This window comes from Botrytis fragariae, assembly GCF_013461495.1.
Source record: "Botrytis fragariae strain BVB16 chromosome Unknown tig00000006, whole genome shotgun sequence".
Taxonomy (NCBI): domain Eukaryota; kingdom Fungi; phylum Ascomycota; class Leotiomycetes; order Helotiales; family Sclerotiniaceae; genus Botrytis; species Botrytis fragariae.
The window spans coordinates 1,255,935-1,272,669 of record NW_023500988.1 but is presented as its reverse complement, the minus strand read 5'-3'; the positions used below and the strand labels follow the sequence as shown (position 1 = coordinate 1,272,669).

General features: G+C 43.0%; 5 protein-coding genes across 5 annotated transcripts; 3 read left to right on the top strand and 2 right to left on the bottom strand.

Annotated features, from left to right (window-relative positions):
• Nucleotides 1–1,304: 1,304 nt before the first annotated feature.
• Bfra_001572 (putative g2 mitotic-specific cyclin protein) lies at nucleotides 1,305–3,654 on the top strand (the record flags this gene model as incomplete). Its single annotated transcript, XM_037332000.1, has 3 exons — nucleotides 1,305–1,316; nucleotides 1,598–2,731; nucleotides 2,791–3,654. The coding sequence occupies 3 exons, from the start codon at nucleotides 1,305–1,307 to the stop codon at nucleotides 3,652–3,654; spliced, it is 2,010 nt and encodes a 669-aa protein (XP_037196154.1).
• A 2,826-nt stretch (nucleotides 3,655–6,480) lies between these two features.
• Nucleotides 6,481–8,731, top strand: Bfra_001571 (putative mitochondrial carrier protein; the record flags this gene model as incomplete). The annotated part of the gene is made up of 4 exons (XM_037331999.1): nucleotides 6,481–6,681; nucleotides 6,756–7,943; nucleotides 8,002–8,157; nucleotides 8,207–8,731. 4 exons carry the CDS (start codon nucleotides 6,481–6,483, stop codon nucleotides 8,729–8,731), a joined length of 2,070 nt encoding a protein of 689 aa, XP_037196153.1.
• Nucleotides 8,732–10,514: 1,783 nt separating this feature from the next.
• Bfra_001570 (uncharacterized protein) lies at nucleotides 10,515–11,618 on the top strand (the record flags this gene model as incomplete). Its single annotated transcript, XM_037331998.1, has 3 exons — nucleotides 10,515–10,960; nucleotides 11,020–11,237; nucleotides 11,293–11,618. 3 exons carry the CDS (start codon nucleotides 10,515–10,517, stop codon nucleotides 11,616–11,618), a joined length of 990 nt encoding a protein of 329 aa, XP_037196152.1.
• A 1,675-nt stretch (nucleotides 11,619–13,293) lies between these two features.
• Nucleotides 13,294–14,364, bottom strand: Bfra_001569 (uncharacterized protein; the record flags this gene model as incomplete). The annotated part of the gene is made up of 2 exons (XM_037331997.1): nucleotides 13,294–13,880; nucleotides 14,004–14,364. 2 exons carry the CDS (start codon nucleotides 14,362–14,364, stop codon nucleotides 13,294–13,296), a joined length of 948 nt encoding a protein of 315 aa, XP_037196151.1.
• Nucleotides 14,365–15,123: 759 nt separating this feature from the next.
• Nucleotides 15,124–15,951, bottom strand: Bfra_001568 (uncharacterized protein; the record flags this gene model as incomplete). The annotated part of the gene is made up of 1 exon (XM_037331996.1): nucleotides 15,124–15,951. One exon carries the CDS (start codon nucleotides 15,949–15,951, stop codon nucleotides 15,124–15,126), a length of 828 nt encoding a protein of 275 aa, XP_037196150.1.
• Nucleotides 15,952–16,735: the final 784 nt, after the last annotated feature.

The following is a 16,735-nucleotide window of genomic DNA, read 5'->3' as shown; positions in this document are numbered from 1 at the left end:
CACCCGTCGAACACCAATCGCGGCACTTGTGAGTTTGAATTTTCGAACTTTTATCTTAAAGTGCGTGAGGAGAAAGAGTTCAAAATGGGGTTTCGTTCAATCCTGCATGATTCATTGTGGAGATATGGAGATATGATTGATAAAAGGTCGAACATCTTTTGTATTCGTGGCACATCGTTCGGCCTTTCACCTTCCTTGAGCCTGTCATCCACCTTGTGAAAAGGCTAAAAATCTTGATAACCTCATGCATAAGATGAATAACGGACTTTTGGATGTGTTGCGACGCCCAGATGAAGAATGGGAGTATGAACTTGGTCCCTGTGTAGAATATGAGGGGTCCGAGGGGTTTCCGAGGGGTTCGAAGATTGATTGAACAAATCTATTTTTGATGAATCTTTATCAGCACGTGATGGGGCGTCTCTCGCCTGATAAGGGAACATCGTGGAGAACGACATGATCGAGGATTTATATGTGCGGGAAACAGGTGAGAGACAGGCTCGAGCATATCCAAAAAGGGAATGAAAGGTTTTTGCATACGTTGATACATTACTTGGGATGGTACTTGTATCCAAATTCACGTATTGGTTCGTGGTTCCATCAAGATTCATTATCCCGTCGTGTCTTGGGGAGACGTGTAGACAAAACGCGATGCCATAAGATAATTTGCCTTACCAAAGCATAATCCGAAGCTAGGCTCGAAGGGGAGAAGTGTAAATAAAGCTAAGAGCACCACGCAAGGGTCATGTTGTTGTTGTGCTCCAACTACCAATAAAATGGCCGAGATTCTGGTCCCCGCCAACCAGACAAAACAAAGAATTAAAATTGTATGCACCTCTCTACCTGTACTCCAACCATTTTATTATACAAGAGAGAACTTTTTGGTCGAGACCCAAACATCAACAACTTCATCTTCGTCGCTCTCCACAAATCTTCCTGTCTCCCTCACCTTCTTTTCCATCTATTCCCCTCTAACCCCTCCTTCGGACCCCATATCATCGTATCCATCTTCATGCTTCGAGCTATCACAACTCTGCAGGGACTTTTTTGACTACACGATTTCATACATTGCATATCGAAGCAAACGATTGGCATAATCCCCAATAATTCTGCATTCATTGTCCAATTGAAAGCAATCCCTTTCACCAGACAACATTCCTCCATGAACTCTTGATCGCGATAGCTTCTTCACGCTTTTTTTGATACTCGAATCACTTCAGCAATAATAATCAACAGTACAGTCATCGCAAATCAGCTTCGGCTTTTGCTATTGTGTACCTTGTTTGGAGGAAACGATAGCTTCAACCATGGACGCTCGAGTAAGTTCTGACTTCCTTCTTCTTGCTGCTGGCATGATTGTTATTATTGTTATTATTGTGGCGGTGGTGGTGGTGGTGGTGGTGGTGGATCGCTCTTTCCTCCTTTCTTCGAGCGATTCATTATTTGATGATTACCCAATTTGACGCAATCTTCTTTTACTTTCGTAATCTCCTCATACTTCGATCTACATTCCAATTCATCACCCTGTCAACTTCATTTCAATCTTCTTAGATTCTATTCAATTGCAGACAAATCAAACTGACATTAAATGTTTTAATAGCCCCAAAGACCTTCACGATTTACTCAAGCCAATACTAATGGTGATGAGAACGTCGCACCTTTAATTACCAAACAACAATCAACTCTACATCAAAAACACAAGTCCACAGGCGCCTTAACAAATATGTTAGCAGTCGGGGGACTCAAGGCTGCTGCCAAGAGGACTGCATTTGGAGATGTTAGCAATACCGCAAAGACTTTGACTACTATTCGGGATGAGTCTGCCGTCAATGGCAAGTCTGTCGAAACCATTAAGCCTATTGCTACTCAGGATAAGTCAACTGCACTTTCAAAGCCAGCACAACGACCACTTAACAATGGCCTCAAAGCGCCATTAGCTACATCTACTTCTGAACAACCCTCTATTGCTCCACTTCAAAAACAACCCCAAGCAAATAACACCAAGCGCAATACTTTGGCTAAGAAGGGTGCTGTATACAAGGATAACGAAAATGAAAATATTCAACCACTTGCACAAAAGCCAATTGCCTCGACTGGTCCAGCCCACCAAACCCTCGGCCCCAGACACGCTAAGAGTCAACCTGAGATCAAGGCCGAACAACCGGTTTTACGACGAACACAGAGCAAGCAGATAAACAATGCTGTTGACAACGCCGAACCCACGATCTACCACAACGCTTCGGAACATCCATTGAAGGAGAACGTCAACGAATCTCAACTCCGCTCTATCAAGGAAAAGGATGAGTCTGCTATCGCCGAGAAGTTGAAGTCACAAAAGCAATTACCTGCTGCACCGATTGCTTCCGAACCCGAAGAATATTGGCCTGAGGATGAAGAAGAGACCTATGACGACCAAGGCTATACAACCGCTCATTCGTTCCGAGGGGAGAATACCACTGGAGGAGCAACCACGGTTATCGTCCCAAAAGTCACAAACAAGGTTAAGAAAGAGCTTGAGGATGCCAAGATTCTCGTCGAGTCTGTTCGAACCCAAGAGGACATTGAGGATGAGATGTGGGATACCAGCATGGTGGCTGAGTATGGCGAAGAGATCTTCTCATACATGAGAGAGCTTGAGGTTAGTGATTCAAATATTCATTGTTATGCTTTGGGAAACGGTCTTGGTCTAGCCCATCATGGAACGACAACAGCGATCACTACTGAGACCTTATTTGTTCACGCCACCGCTGATTGAACTTGTTTTAAACTTTGCTGACAAACCTTCAACCACAGAACAAACTTCTTCCCGACCCACACTACATGGATACACAAGCAGAGATTCAATGGTCAATGAGATCTGTCTTGATGGATTGGTTGATTCAGGTTCATCAACGATTCTCTCTATTACCCGAGACCCTCTTCCTTTGCGTCAACTACATTGATAGATTCCTTTCAAAGAAGGTTGTTTCGCTTGGCAAGCTTCAATTGGTTGGTGCTACCGCCATCTTTGTTGCCGCCAAGTATGAAGAAATCAACTGTCCTTCCATCGGAGAGATCGTCTACATGGTTGATGGTGGTTATAGCAGTGAAGAAATTCTCAAGGCAGAGCGATTCATGCTCAGTATGCTTCAATTCGAGTTGGGATGGCCGGGACCAATGAGCTTTCTTCGTCGCATCAGTAAGGCTGATGATTACGATCTTGAAACTCGAACATTGGCCAAGTACTTCTTGGAGGTCACCATCATGGATGAAAGATTTGTCGGTAGCCCACCAAGTTTTGTTGCTGCTGCGTCCCATGCTGTTTCGAGGTTCATGCTCAGCAAAGGTGATTGGTCTCCAGCCCATGTTTATTACTCTGGTTATACTTGGAATCAGTTGAAGCCATTGGTTGCCTTGGTTATCGAGTGCTGCGAGAATGCTCGAAAACACCACGCTGCTGTCTTCGAGAAATATTCTGATCGCCGTTACAAGAGAGCATCTACTTACGTTGAGGATCAAATGATCAAGGGCTTTCAAATTCCAGGTATCAATCGCCGCCGACAATCTCCATCTATTCCAGCTCCTCTACGCCTCGATTCTCAATACCAAAACGTTACCTTTGACCCATTGTTGTCCATCGAGGAGAACTCTCAGCGAATGGTTCAAGCAAGAACCTAAGAATCTTAATTACAATAATCCTTTATAACAACACATCACACAACATTCAATTCACTGTATTTTATTGGGCCAGATACGATTTTGAATCGACTACCATTCCTTTGGCATTTCGATTTAAACAACATCTGGATCCACTTTTACCATACCCCTTCAATAGACCACATTGCTTCACAGTGGCGTTGGCGGCGTTGCATACAAAATCAATTAGTTGCCGTCATCACTTTGCACAGCGCATAATGGTTGGCTTTGATTTTACTGGTTTTGTTCTTCTCCTTCCTGGTTTTTTAGTGAGGGAGAGGGTTTTGCTCAATGATATGGCTTTTATATCCTCTTCTGGAATTTAGGGCAGATACCTTTGCAGCATCACGACTTTCATGATCTGATGATACCATGACTTTTTGAGTTATTTGCTTTTTACCTGGTGCAGGAGGGACAATGGATTGAGAAAGGGGAGGAAAATCAAAGCAATTGGGCGGCAATGTATCCATTGATCGGATATGTACTGCTTATCATCTTACATCGACATGGGGAGTTTAATGGCAGGGGACAATTCTGTATTTTTTCTTTTTTTTTATTGCAATTGTTTCGTCGTCGGAGTTCTAATCCCCATCCACGGATGGGATTGGGATGAATTGTATTCCCAAGATACCATGAAGAAGTATTGGCATATGATAAAAATACTTCATATCAAAAAATAAAATTAAGATGAAAATACTTTTGTTTGTTTTGTTGTGACTTGTGTGATGAATGAAATTGTGAGTTTTTATTTTATTTTTTAAATTACTTAAGTATAAGTTGTAATAGCAAGATAGGTGTAATGAGATGAAGGATCTAATAAAGGAACGCAATTATGATTTGAATTAATCGAAAGGGGGGTATATGGGTTGGACGGAGGACTCGCTTCTTTTTGAAGTTTTCCCCTGAAAATTGACGGAAGGTTGATTGGTTGGTGAACTGATGATAGGTGATAATGGTTGAGATGAGATGGGATGAATGAGGATGAGATGGGATGGTGTAATTGGAGAGTATGATTGGGCGATTTGACTAAGTGATATGACTGGGTATGACTGGGTAGATTGGTATTTAAGTAGGTAGGTATATATAGGTAGGCAGTAGATGGTGGGGAATGATTAGAGTAGTGGGAGTAGAGTAGGAGGGGCGCGCGACCCTGAAGAATGCTACGCATATTAGGCAGGCTTGTAGACTTGTAAGCTTCTAAGCTTGTGGGTAAGCCGGATACCAAGGCCGTGGAAGGGATGGGACGGCGGGAAGGTGGGAGGGAATAGAGTGGGTACTTGGGGGATTGGGGTGGGTGTTGGAGTTGAAGTTGTTTGTAATTTTGGTTGAGGTGTAGATTCTTGATGTTGGGTGGGATTGCGGAAGGAGGGGAGGGAAGCACATGATTAGGTTTTGTTTGTGCGTGGTTGAATGTAATAGATGAATGGTTGGATTTGGTTATGTTTGTTGGATTGCTCGTATCATTTTGTATCATATAATGGACGAGTGATATTGGCTGCTGTGTGTCTAGGTGGTAAGTAGCAAGTAGAACAGACTGTATCAAGCTGCTATGTACAAGTGATCAGATGTCAACGACCCTCTTACTCTATCGGTAGTTCTTCAAAGATAGCCGAGAATTAACTACCTAGTCTCCTAGTCACGATAACAACGTTGTATTGTTTACAGAGTTTAATAATTGTGGTACCTTTCTTGGTATATCCATCTTTGGGGGGCGGGGGGGACGGGACGAATATATGCGCACGTATCGAGTAGTATTTGCGGCCTGGCAGAACTGTGGCTGTTGGTCCGGTAATGGCGATGGAGGAAAGGAAGACAAGCTGAACGGGTTGCCGAGGAGCGAGGAGAGAAGATTGATGAGAGTATTTTGTAGGAATAAGTGATATCAGGGAGGTAGAGTTACATCTACAATACTCATGCGACTTGGCAATACTTTGACGTCTTGTTCTGATGCTTATACTCCATACATCAGATGATATGTTTGAAAGAGGATTAGTCTTGACTCGGGCTTCCCGGCAGTGTGTGTAACAGCATTCGTCAATGGTCAACATCGGCGGACTATATAAAAAAATATAAAATTTGAAAATAGAGATGCCAATTTCTTGTATATGTACCAAATTATAGAAATATAGAAGAATAGAACAAATGTCTTCTTAAAACTCGACCTGCTCTTCATTCCCAATAATCACACTCATATTCATGTTTCAATCAATTGACGATGAATTTAAAAGTGGGTGAGAGTTTTCGCACTTTCTTCTCCTCTGCTCTGGTGAAATTCGGTAGAATTTATTAATGAATAAACCCGGCACTCTTCGGAACCAATCCCGATTCAAAAATTAATTTTTGTTTTCCTACAGTCATACCAGCCCAGATTCGCCCCCATCTTCCCCAGTGTTAATTTCCTCTCCAATTGGAGAAATCGTTGAATTGCTTGGAGCTAGATAAAAGTTTGGTTGGTTCCGTTGTCTTATTCTTCTTAACTTCAATTGAGAAGGGAGAAAAAAAAAAGAAAAGTCGACCGTTGACCGTTGAGATTTGACATTTGAGATTTGATTGTCGTACCAATTCACCAATTGTCAGCTCGCTCACGATACTCTCGAAAGAGAAAAAGAGAAAAATTACTCCAAGTCTGACAACTCGACAATTCAATTCCTGCTTGAGTGCGGAAACTCCAGGAAACTCCACAATTCCTCGCAGATCTTCCTCCGAATTTCGGTCATTCATTCAAGAGAAACTCATACGAAGTACACAGTATCTATTGGACGAATTTAATACACTGTTTGGAGAGTCGCAGATTCAAAGGGTCAAATCATGACAGGGACAGATCTCACAACGGCGAAGGAGGTGGTGAAGGAGTCATTGTTGGGCTCAACTGTGGCAGAGGATATTCAACTTTCCGCTCAATCGAAAGCTACGTTTGAGAAGAATTCGCGGAAGGATGAGTCTGGTACGGAGGATTATATGACTGAGGAGGATTTTGTAAATGCCATTGCGCCGGAAGGAGAAGATTATGTGAGTCAATGTTTTACGTTTATGCCATTCCTCCTTTTTAAGACTCATAGCTAATATAACTGATTTCCTTCTAGCATAAAATCAAACGAGAACAATATGCAATTCTATTCCGTGTAGCCGATCAAAGAAATACTGGTAAAATCAGTTTACATGATTGGGGAACTTTCGAAAATCTCCTTGCCAAACCCGACGCCGAATATGAGATCGCATTCCGTCTTTTCGATGTCGAGCGAACCGGCACTGTCAAATATGATGATTTGAAGAAGTTATATGAATTGAACAAGGGACCAGATACCATACCTTTCGATTGGAGTTGCGAATGGGCTACTTTATACAGTGGAGGAAAGAAGAGAAGACATGATTTGACTTATCCACAATTCTCGCAGATGCTTCGAGGGTTACAAGGAGAGAGAATACGTCAAGCTTTCCACCATTTCGATAAAGATGGAGATGGATATATTGAGCCAGAGGAGTTCCAAAGAATTATTCTCGAAACTGCGAAACATAAGCTCTCGGATCATCTTCTCGAAAATTTACACACTCTCTGCAATATCTCGGCTGGTAGCAAGATTTCATATGCAAATGTTCGAGCTTTCCAAAATATGATTAGGGAGATGGATTTGGTGGAGATGGTCATTAGACAGGCAACTGCAGAAAGCACCGATGGAAAGATTACCAGAACCGATTTCTTAAATGAAGCTGCAAGAATTACTAGATTTTCTCTCTTCACTCCTATGGAAGCCGATATTTTATTCCACTTTGCCAGTCTGGATAATCCTTCTGGCAGACTCGGATTATCTGATTTCGCAAAGGTCCTCGATGCCTCATGGCGCAATCCTTTGTATAATGCCTACGAAAAAAGGGCTAATGGCAATGGTGTGAAAGCAGCTGGTGGAAGTGTTCTGTATAGCGTTCTCGAATCTGTACATCATTTCGCATTGGGAAGTTTAGCCGGAGCTTTTGGCGCATTTATGGTATACCCCATCGATCTCGTCAAGACACGTATGCAAAATCAGAGATCTTCAAGAGTTGGAGAAATGTTGTACAAGAATTCTTGGGATTGTGCTAAGAAGGTTGTGCGAAATGAGGGGTTCAAAGGTTTATATTCTGGTGTTTTACCACAACTTGTTGGTGTTGCTCCAGAAAAGGCTATTAAATTGACAGTCAATGATCTTGTTCGTGGTCATTTCTCCACCAAGGATGGCAAGATTCAACTCAAGCATGAAATTCTTGCTGGTGGTATGGCCGGTGGTTGTCAAGTGGTAAGCTAACATTTACCCCTCTGCCCCACTTTTGAAATTATACTAAAATCACGCACAGGTCTTCACTAACCCCTTGAGATTGTCAAAATTCGTCTACAAGTTCAGGGAGAAGTCGCCAAAAGTGTTGAAGGCACTCCTCGCCGCTCAGCTATGTGGATCGTTCGTAACCTTGGTCTTGTCGGTCTCTACAAAGGAGCGTCAGCATGTCTCCTCCGTGATGTTCCTTTCTCTATGATTTATTTCCCTACATATAACATCTGAAGCGCGACTTCTTTGGTGAAAGTCAGACCAAAAAATTGGGTGTCGTGCATTTATTGACTGCAGGTGCCATTGCTGGTATGCCAGCTGCTTATTTGACCACGCCTTGTGATGTCATCAAAACCAGATTACAAGTTGAAGCCAGAAAGGGAGAATCTCAATATACATCTCTTCGTCATGCCGCAAAAACCATCTTGAAAGAAGAAGGATTCAAAGCATTCTTCAAGGGTGGACCAGCTCGAATCCTTAGATCTTCCCCACAATTCGGTTTCACATTGGCGGCATATGAAGTCCTTCAAAATCTTCTTCCAATGCCAGGCCATGCCCAGGATGAGAGACCTCATGTGGGTGTAGCTGGTGCGAGCGCATTGCCAGGTCAGGAGGGGCCACTTCATTATTTGAGAAGCAGAAATGCGTTGAAGATTATTTTAGATTTGGATCAGGAGTTTGGAAGAGTGAAGATTCCGGGAAAGGAAAAGTGGATGGGATTACCTAGAGCGATTGGTGGAAATGGTGCTGGAAGTGCTTAGAGGGATAGATGGGAAGTGAAAATTATATGAGTTGGGGGAATGGAGGGGAGGGGAAGTGAAAAATAAATAGAGAGGAAGACAGAAAGAAAGAAAGAAATTCATGACCTACATGCATTATTTGGATTAATTGGATGGTGTCTGATTTGATTTGGGACCTGGGCGTGGGTTTAGAGTGATGAATAGATATGACGGGATAGAATCGATAGAGTCGATGAGTGGTAGAGGGAGGGAGGTAGGTAGGGGGCAGGCGGGGGAGAGGTAGATTTAGATCTTTAAATCTCTAGATCGTTGTTTTTTGACGGAAAGATTGAAAGACGGTCAGTAGGGGGGACAGCGGGAGAGGAGATACGAGGGGAGGGGAAAATAGAGAATAGAGAAGAGGGAATAAGATATAATAAGGGTCTATAGTTATATATTTAGGTGGTTAGAAGAAAGTAGATAGATAAATGGATATTTATTAAATTGTTAAATGGTTAAATGGTTAAATCTTTTTTGGCTTCATGTTTCAAGAGTGTTTTGATAGTACATGTATACTTTAGTGAATAAGAGAAAGGCATCGTAGTGAGGTTTCAGAGGTCACCGGGAAAGTTTATGCGTTGTACTGGGTTGTAGGCGGTAGAGGGTGTGAGGTGTTACTTCTGATAACTTGTAAGTCATTTGCGTAGTGTTTTGGTATTGGTAGAGAGAGGTTTCTGATACTGTACACTGGTTTTAGAGTGCTTTGATGTTGGGAGAGGCGTCTAGGAAAGGGGAAGCGAGGAGGTAGGGAGGGAGGAGATAGAATTGATGGGGGTTGGATTGGGACAAGGATGGTGGGAAAGAAGGAAAGAGGAAATAGAGAGTGTGCAAGAAGGAAGGAAGTGGTAATTCCATAGATCGGTATGTATTGGTTCTGTGAAACAGCTCGAGCTTGGGGGAATATTGCTGGGTGTTGTGTTGAGGTTTTGAATCTACGACGGATACTCCTTTAAAGGTAAGAGATTGAGAAAGAGAATAGAACAGAGGAGAAAATACAAATGCAAATGGAAATGTGGAAGATGATTTTCAAATTCAACTGCGTGTGGTCGCTTGCCTTGAGTAGACTTGAGAATTATGCGTGTGGTTGTGTGGTTTGATTGTGTGGTTGATTGATGGGGTAGTGCTTGCTGGATTTAAAATGGAGTGGAGGGAGTGGAGGGACGTATCACGTGGTTGGTGCTTAGCCTGTTTTTGTTCCTACGTAGTAGTTTGGTTTACTTTCATTCGTGAATCATTCATCGTAACTGTGAGTACCTAGGTAGGTAACCATACAGCATGGATTTGGGGGATGAAATGAAAAGGGTTAAAGGATCTACTTAGGTATTCATTGACTCGTCCATTCATTCATTCATCTATTTACGATGTGATATCACTTCTGTGTCTCTATTGGAGTGTTTCTCCATCAGAACTTTTCGGTGCGAAGGTTCCATGAGGCGCTTGCTACCCTGCAAGCCACAGGCGCAGTTCCAGACTCAATTGCAAAAGTACCATGCAGACCTCGGGAGTGAACAAAAGTACCATGTCAAGGTTCAGGTTACTGGGGTTGAGAACAAAAGGACCACGCATGAGGTGTCAGCAAGGCAGAACGACCTTCTTGGGGTTTGGGTGGTGGGCTGGATATATAAAGCTTTGGATTTCACTGTTTTTATTTTGGTTTTGCTATTTGTTTATCTGTGTAATTTCATCTTTAATTTCACTGTAATTTGATACTTTGTCTTGACGTATTTGAATTTATCTCTTCTGCCGAGTTGGAGAGATTCTTAAAATGGCCACCAATTTCGACTTTGGCCTCGACGGTGATGCAATGTCACAAGAATTCTCAGGGATTTTTTTAGAGAACTTCAATGCATCGGAAATTTTCGATTACGGTACTGGACAAATGGAATTGGAACATGGCACCCTCGATCAATCAGCATCGTCTATACCTTCATGGCCCTTACCCTCCACCAGTTCCTATTCGTACACCCAGCATTCATTGTCTTACAATGATACACGCACCGCGTCTTCAATTACCACAGCTCATGCGAATCCATCTATGGTTAAGCCTATGTTATCTCCATCGAATGTCACTGCTAGACCTGCTCCCAAGGAACACTCTGCAGATGAGTGGGAGCGCCATAGATTGACTTTCACTCAACTCTACATGACTGAAGGCAGGCCTCTCAAGGAGGTGATGCAAATTATGGAGAATGAACATGAATTCCGTGCAACGTAAGTTTTTCTAGGGTTGGTGACTGCTACCTAGAACAGCTGACTGATCGAAACTCCAGGTCACGACAATACAAGCGACGAATTGAACAGTGGAAGCTGGACAAGAATATTAAGGAAAATGATATGAGAGTTATTTTACGAAAGGACTTGAAGAGAAAACGCGAAGGAAAGAACAGCGAGTTCCGCATAAGTGGCCGGGAAGTTGAACCAAATAAGATTCAACGCTTCGCGCAGAGATATAAAGTGACCGAGGAGTCAATCCTTGAGTTTGATGCTGGTATGCTGACTCTGGAGGTGCTCGTGTTATTTCTCTTCAATACTGATTGCTCTAGAAACCCCTTGTTATATTGCTTGCGATACCCCGGCACCGATAATTTTGGACGAAGACATACGGCATCATATAGTAGAAGAAGTCAAAATATCAGACTCAACAATACTTTTTTCACCAGCGGTTGAGTCGGACCAGAACCGAGAGACTCTGACACTCAATACTAGGAAAACATTTCTGAATCAGTTCGTCCGGAAACTTGGTGTCGCTATTCCCATTGATTCTATGTTCGATCTTTCTGTCTTCAAGTATCCTCCCAAATTGGATAATTTATCGGACAGAAGGTTTAGGCAGCTGATCAACTTGGTAAAATCCACCTCAGAAATTTAATGTGAATTTTCTGATAGCTAACATTGATCGTAGAAACTAGAACAATATCATGACAGAAAATACTACAAATCTCTTCTCTTCGAGCCCTTCGGAAAAAACACTGACACCGTGCCTTCTATCTCTCGTTCCTCGCTCGTTCATGTCTGCCTAGGAAGTGAAAATCAAATTCCACGAAGTATTCTTTTACTCGCACTGTATCTTTTTGAGCCGACACACACTTGTGGGGATTTCGAACGGAAAAAAGCAAACGCAGTGTGCGAGGAATACACTTTTGAGCACATGTTATATTGGAGCATTGTTTATCACTGTACAGAGCGAGGCTTGAGAATAGAAGCAGATACGCCATGGGAAATTCTTCTTCTAAAGCCGTTATATATCCCATTTTTTGTGGAGTTCCTAGGTTTCGATAGCCATATGCCTCAGGCGACGATTGGATTGTCAAGATCTCTTACTAGAAATGTACTTGTTATGCCAAAGTTGTGTATCGGTGATTGGGATAATTTTGTGGGGAGAACGGAAAGAACGGTGAAATTTTGGGATTATCTGAATAGGCGTATAATAAGGGGACATAGCAGGCTTACATGAAGATACAGGGATCGTGTTCTGTTGGTCATGCTATTTTACTTCGAGAAATAGGATCCTCGAATCTTAGGGTGTTCAGCAAACAGATAATTTCGTGCAAAGGATCTGGATATCCATTGGGACGAAATAATCGTCTTCATGCAGAAAGAAGGGCGGGTTTTTAGGATTGGGGAAACTTATGATACACGTATTTCGACAAAAGCTCGTCTGAACACTGAGACGTTTGAACATACGTTTTCACAATTTTTTTAGGGGGGTTACATATTTATATACTTGTGAACATAGGTCGAAACAGGAAATGAAATTTTACGTTCGTTTAAATCGATTCCGAAAGAACAAGTATTTTTGTGATTTTATGGCATTGAAGTTTAGTACTTACAGGGAGTAGTTTTTGGGGGGGATGGGGAGTGGTATGACTTGAATATGGGATCGGCATATCTGTTTCCATTGGCGAAGTGAGTGGGAATTTGTTGCAGATGAGTGAAGGGCGGATGAAGGGAGGGAAGGGGAAGTAGGAAATTCTGTTGTATTTGTATTACACTTGATCTCCGTTATCACTAAAGATACTAAGACTTGAATCTCTATCTTCAGCCATCTCATTTTGTCGTTTCCTTCCACTCATCATCTTCCCTACATCCTTTTCTTCTACCATTTCTTTCCCCATGACTGCATCTGCTTCATCTGATCCCAAAACCACATGAATCCTGCCTTCTCCCTTCTTTGTCATATCTGTATTCTTTCTGATATCCGTCACTAAAATGGAGAAACTTTCTCCGCGTTCGTATTGCATTTCAATAATACTATTCTTTCTTTTTCCTTCTTTACATCAAGTTCCTGACAGCCTTGTGACTATCACTACTTTTGTCCCATCTAATCACAAAGCCTCGAAATCCCCTGGATAGGTAGGGGGAGGAAGAAGGGAATTTCTCTGCGTCCGCAATTCATTTTGGCTTCAGTACTTATCAAGAGCATAAAGGCTTACATCGCGGTCTCCGCCATTTTGCAACCTCCTCGCCTCCCCACCTCATCCTACAAAGCCCCATAACTCCTCCCCCTCTCCTCTCAATCGCATCCGTATCTCCACTCACGTCCCTCACCCTCTCTGAAACTCCAACTCCAACTCCGCCTCCGCCAACACATCTTCCTTTCTCTTTCCTGCCATCTCGCTTAGTTCCTCAGCATTCGTAGCCTGCGCTATCTGCGCCACTTGATCTTTTTCGGAATCGGATACGGACCCTAGACCTGCGAGTTGTACTCCATCTGTAGGCCAGGGCTGCGAGGAGGGGAAAAGTGTGTATGGGGATGTTGAGGAGAGGGGGGGAGAGGAGGTAGGCAAGGTGGGTGATTGAGGGATAGAGGATAAACGACGTTTGGTTTCTTGGGCTTTTTGCCCTGAGAGAACAAATTCGGGGTCGGAGGGGTGGGGGGCGAATCCTACTTCTTTCTTTTGGGGGAGCGGGGTGGTGGTTTGCAGGTGGCTGGGTGATTTGGGGGAGGTGGGGGCATTGTTTTTATTTTTGAGTTGGGTGATCGGGGATGTATCGCGGGGAGTTATACCGATGGTTTTGCGTAGGATGTAGAGAGTGCTCCAGTAGATGAAGAGGAGGGTGAGGAGGGAAACGAAGAAAAGACCGAGGAGGGTGGAGGTGAAGTCGAGGGCTTCTTGGAGTTGGGTGAGGACTTGAGGGAGGGGAGAAGCGTTAGTTGAGGTTTGAGGAGGGAAGCTTGAGGGTGGGGGCAGTGATGTTTATGATGAAAGTTGGGGATGTGAAGGGAAGGAGATTAGAGGGGAGTAGGACATACGAGATATAGAAGTACCGGTAGGTGGAGGAATAGCAATCGGAGTCGCTATTTGGAGGAGAGAAGATGGTTCTGCGGATATGTGGGATGGGGAGAGGGTTTGGGAGGCTGTGTGGCGGATCGGTAGTGCGGGGGTTGTTAAGGAGGAGATTGATGGCTGTGAGGAAGAGATAATTGGAGTTGAAGAGGAAGGAGAAGAGATGACTGGAGCTGAGGAAGAGACAGTTGTGATAGATGAAGAAGAGATAATTGGTGCCGAAGAAATTGTAGATGCGGGTTTGGAAGAGGAAGAGACAACTGAGACCGAGGAAGAAGAAATGACAGACGCTGAGGAGACGGTGATCGTTGTAGTCGAGGTAGACATCTTTGAACCTTAATACGAGTTTTCGCGTGCGACTGTCACTGAGTGAAAGGTTGATGTTTAACAAGTTTAACTCAGAAGGAGAATCAATCGGATATGGTGAGTGTTTTTAAGTATTAACTCCTAATTCAATCATCCAAAAATGTTTGAAAATAAGTGAATCAACTCTAACCTCACATAAATTGAACCAAAGTGAAGTAAAATATCCTCACAACTCAAAGAAATCATACTATATACTACATACAACAGAAGAAAAAAGAATAATAACACAAAAAACAAACAGCTAATCTCAATGCGGTCACCCGTCACCAATAGGAGAAAGAACAAAGGAAAAATACTAGGTAGATATTTTACGCGGGATTTCTTTGAGATGGATATGGTATGATATGAGTGAGATACCGTTTTGTAAGGTCAGTTGAAACTTGAAAGAGTATGGGGAAAGGGCGTGGATGGAGTTCTAGATTCTTCTAGGTATGCCAAGGGGTTGGGTAGATGTGCAACAAAAGTTTTTGGGTGGGATTTGGGGGGCTGGGGAGGAAGGATAGGAAGAGATTATTAGGTGGGTTTGGGAGGTTGTAAATGTAAAGCTGGTTAGTTCATGTAATGAATATTAAAAAATATGATTATCGATTTTAATTTTTGTGCTTGTGGGACTATGCCAAGAAAATCAAGTCTTCCAGCTTGCTGCTATGTTCACCCTTTTGATTGCAATAACAATATTTGGTGAAATCTAAACTCCAGACTATCCACTTTTGACTCCCTTCATTCCCTAGTATCCATATCCTCAAACCTAGGGAATTCCTCCACCTCTCCATTTCTCAATAAAATCTTTGCTGCCTGTTTCGCTTTCATTTGTTCCGCTTCGTCCCAATATCCCGCCCTTTTCCCGTAATCTGCTTGATTTTCCAATTTCTCAAGTGATTCTTGGAGCTCAACAGGTGATTGAATGATCACCTCATCTTCTATCCATCCTTCAATTTCTTGATTCCCCCCTCTTGATTCTCTGCCTTCTGATTTCTTGGAGAATTTGTCTTCTGGTTTGGAATTAGAAGATGACGAGTGGTTCTTCTCATCTTCAGCTAAATCAATTCCATAATCCATTTTTCCAACTCCCCTCTTCCAGGCTACTCGACGCACCGCTTCGCGCATTTGGGCACGCTCTCGCTCGCCCACTTCGTTGCGTTCGCGGAGTCGCTCAGTTCGTGCTTCGGCATATTTGCGGCGGAGCTGGCGGCGTTCTTCGTAGACTATGCCGGCTTTGTGTTTTACGATCGAGGGGAATTGGTTGTAGAGGTAGGAGAGGAGTTGGGTGAGATGGGTAATGGAGGAGAGGTAACGGATGCTGTAGAGAGAGTAGGTTGTTATAAGGAGAGCTAGGTAGAAGAAAACAGCGGAGAGTTGAATGAGGGCGTGTATTAGGGCGGAGAAAGGAGAGCGGAGAAAGCTGCTAAGCATGGTGGTGACGGGCATGGAGTTAGCAGTGGCGTTAGAGGGTTGGTGATGACGAAGATCGATGTTTATATGAATTGGGTTGCGAGTTGAGATGAAGGAAGTTTCGTAGATGGTTTCGGGGTGGAGGTAGGATGACATGGGTTGTCGGGAAATGGAGTGAAGCTGGTAGAAAAGTATGATTCTTCCAAAGTGTGTGAAGCATGTAGCACCTCAGTAATAGTATAGGAAATATTATGGTAAGTCCGACGGCATTCGAACGCTTCTCAGCAAGTTATAAACAAAGCAGTTTAGATATATCGTCTGCTTAGACAAGAAGCTTGAGAGCCTAACCAGGTTGATACACAGGTACAAGTAGACGGCCGATCCAAAATCAATTAAACCCTTTCTCCTCAATGATATATAAACTCAAGAATCGAATCATTAAACATGTTTGCAGATAAAGGAATAAATTTCTGCATCCAGTCACAGGACTTCCTGCCTCAGATGTTCCGAAAGCGGAATGGTGGTTTTGGGTTCCCCATTGTTCGCAGCTTTGCGATATTCATGAGATGAAGTTCTTTTTAGAGTAGTTTTATGTCCGAAAAGCAACCAATACATCATCGAGTGAGGTTCAATATTGTGGTCTGATGTCTCTTCTATGACTTTGTGTAAACGGAAGGGGATGAAAACGAGAAGTCGATGCTTATATAAGCTGCCATCATTTAATTATTCTGCTCGAAGCGGTATCATTTCACGTGATATGGTCTCGCAAATAACCTTAGTTTTGTTGCACATCTGAATAAACACGTCAGACTGACAAGTTACCAAACCAGACACCACGATATTCTTAGCGTACTTTTGGGAAATATTTTGGCAGTTGCATCGACTGGGAATAAGAACACTAGCTTGGTTTTATTTCCGGTCCGCGTAAATTGTAAATAAT